This window comes from Loxodonta africana, chromosome 10 (assembly GCF_030014295.1).
Source record: "Loxodonta africana isolate mLoxAfr1 chromosome 10, mLoxAfr1.hap2, whole genome shotgun sequence".
Taxonomy (NCBI): Eukaryota; Metazoa; Chordata; class Mammalia; order Proboscidea; family Elephantidae; genus Loxodonta; species Loxodonta africana.
The window spans coordinates 25,615,488-25,618,002 of NC_087351.1; the positions used below are offsets into that span (position 1 = coordinate 25,615,488).

A 2,515-nucleotide genomic window follows, 5' to 3' on the forward strand; every position below is an offset into this window, starting at 1 on the left:
TGAAAGAAAGAGGACAGAAGGAACAAGAAGGCAGTCTCTAGCAAGTTAGACTTTCTTTTTCTAAGAGGAAAGGTCTGATTCCTCAGTGATATCTTTCTAATCCCATTCAAAATTATTGAATTGTAACAGTTGAAAATTTTATTTGAATAGAGGGGATCTAAAGCAGTTAAATAAGATATTGAGTAGCAGTGTTTACTCTTCCCCCTCTAGAGTAATCAGAGGATAAACCTTGCCAGTATGGAAAGGTTTAAGTTTAGCTTCAATGGCGATTAACAGCAACAAAAGAGTTTAGCTCACCTAAATGCAAGAAAATGAATTGGTATCAAATTATTTCCTCTTAAATGAAAAATATGATATAGCTGAGTCTTAGAAACTATTCCAACATTTTAATCTATGGTGGTCTTTGAAAGTATCTGCTAATTCTATGAATTTGCAATTCTGATAAACTATCCCTTCTGTTTTTCCTTTAAGGAGATCTTCCGATTCCATAGCCACTTCATGGCATTCTTTACATCCCCATTTCTCAGAGTATAGATGAGTGGATTTAGCATGGGGGTGATGGTAGTATAGAACACAGACACAGCCTTATCTAGTGGGAAGGTAGTGGATGGACGGAGATAAATAAAGATACAAGGGACAAAGAAGAAAGTCACTACAGTCAGATGAGATCCACAGGTAGAGAGAGCCTTGCGCCGGCTCTCTGCAGACTGCTTCCGAAGACTAAATAAAATGCCTGTGTAGGAGGCCAAAAGAATGAGGAAACAACCCAGGGAGATGAGACCACTATTGGCAATCACCAACATGTTTACCAGGGTTGTATCAGCACAGGCAAGTTTTAGGACTGGGTGGACATCACAAAAGTAGTGATCAATGACTTGAGCATTACAGAAGGGCAGCTGAAAGGTCAGGAAGGTCTGAACAAAGGAATGGCCCAGGGCTCCCAACCAGGACAGTGATGCTAGCACAGAACAAACATTGGCACTCATGATGGTAGTATAATGGAGAGGTTTGCAGATGGCGGCGTAGCGGTCAAAAGCCATAACAGTCAAAACAAAAATCTCAGCACAACCAAAAAAGTGGAAGGTAAACATCTGAGTTACACAGCCCCAGTAGGAAATTGTCTTTTTCTCAGAAATGAAGTCTGCAATCATCTTGGGTGCTGTGGCTGAGGAGTAGGCAACATCCACAAAGGACAGGTTACTGAGGAAGAAATACATTGGTGTGTGGAGCCGGGGGTCAGAAAAGACAGTAAGCAAGATGAGCAGGTTTCCCGCCATGATCATGAAGTAGAAGAGGAGGAATAGGGCAAAGAACATGAGTTGCATTCCAGGATCTTGGGACAGTCCCAGGAATATAAACTCAGTGACATTGTTAACTACTTCCATGGGGACCCAGGTAGGACTAGTGGAATGGCTCTGGTTCTCTGCCAAAGTAAACATGTTTAAACCATTATAAGCATGGTAAAGCTTAACAGGAACAATGTTATGAAAATACTTAAGTGATGCTAAATATAGAAGAGGAAATTCTTCATATTTCTTGAACATAGCTAATAGATGTTTTTCTGATTATTAGTGTTCTTACCAAATTATTGACTCACATTTGATTTTCTGTTCCACTTAGACCTATAGTTCCTTTTATCCAAACAAGAATCTAGAGAACCTGAATTTCTTTCTACTGGATTCAATGTTTTTCCCTAATCATTTCCCTCCCTCCCCCTCCCCCTCCTCCTCTCCCTCTCCCTCTCTTTCTCTCTTTCCCCTCTCTCTTTTTCTTTCTCTTCAGAAATTCTTTTTGGAGCAAAAACTTAAATTTAAATGGATAAATTAATGTGTGAAGTTGAAGATTAAAGCAAGAAATCAGAATCTGAGATCTGATATCTAAAATTTCTAGTGAGCCATATTATTATAATAGATACAGATCAATGTAGAAGAACTAGGCTCTCCTTAATCAAGTGAGGAAGACTCAGTTTTTTGTTTCTAAATTAGATTAAAAGTTTTGATACATTTCAAGGTTAAGATGAACTTTATGAATTAAAAATAAAGTCATTTATAGTGACTGAGACCAACTTACACATTGGCCTCTGCTTAACAACAATCCATGCTTATAAACCAACATGGGGGGGGGAGTCTGAGCCCTAAGCATTGATCTTCATATGAAAATTCCAGTTGCTTATCAATAGAGAATACATGAGGAGTGATCAATGTATACAGAGAAGGATCTCTTTCTACATTGCTCTAAAGATTTGAAATTTTAAAAATTTATCAAGGACAATATGTTGCTGTTGATAGCTGCTGTCGGGTCAGCCTAAACTGATAGTGATCTTATGCACAATGAGACTGAAGCAAATATATGAGATAATATTCTGAAATATTTTACCTCTCCCCATTATCCCCAATCTATTTGCCTTGAAAAAGCCGGGTAACTCTTTGTCCTTGTAATCCTAGGTAAAAATTGGCAATAAAATTTCCCATAAAAATAATGTCATAAATGGTTAAAATGTAAATTAAGGGATATT

At 38.0% G+C, this 2,515-nt stretch overlaps 1 protein-coding gene across 1 annotated transcript; it reads right to left on the reverse strand.

Annotated features, from left to right (window-relative positions):
• Nucleotides 1-366: 366 nt before the first annotated feature.
• LOC100653718 (olfactory receptor 4S2-like) lies at nt 367-1,734 on the reverse strand. Its single transcript, XM_003423335.4, has one exon. The coding sequence runs from the start codon at nt 1,542-1,544 to the stop codon at nt 447-449; it is 1,098 nt and encodes a 365-aa protein (XP_003423383.4). The 5' UTR covers nt 1,545-1,734; the 3' UTR covers nt 367-446.
• Between the last annotated feature and the right edge of the window lie 781 nt (nt 1,735-2,515).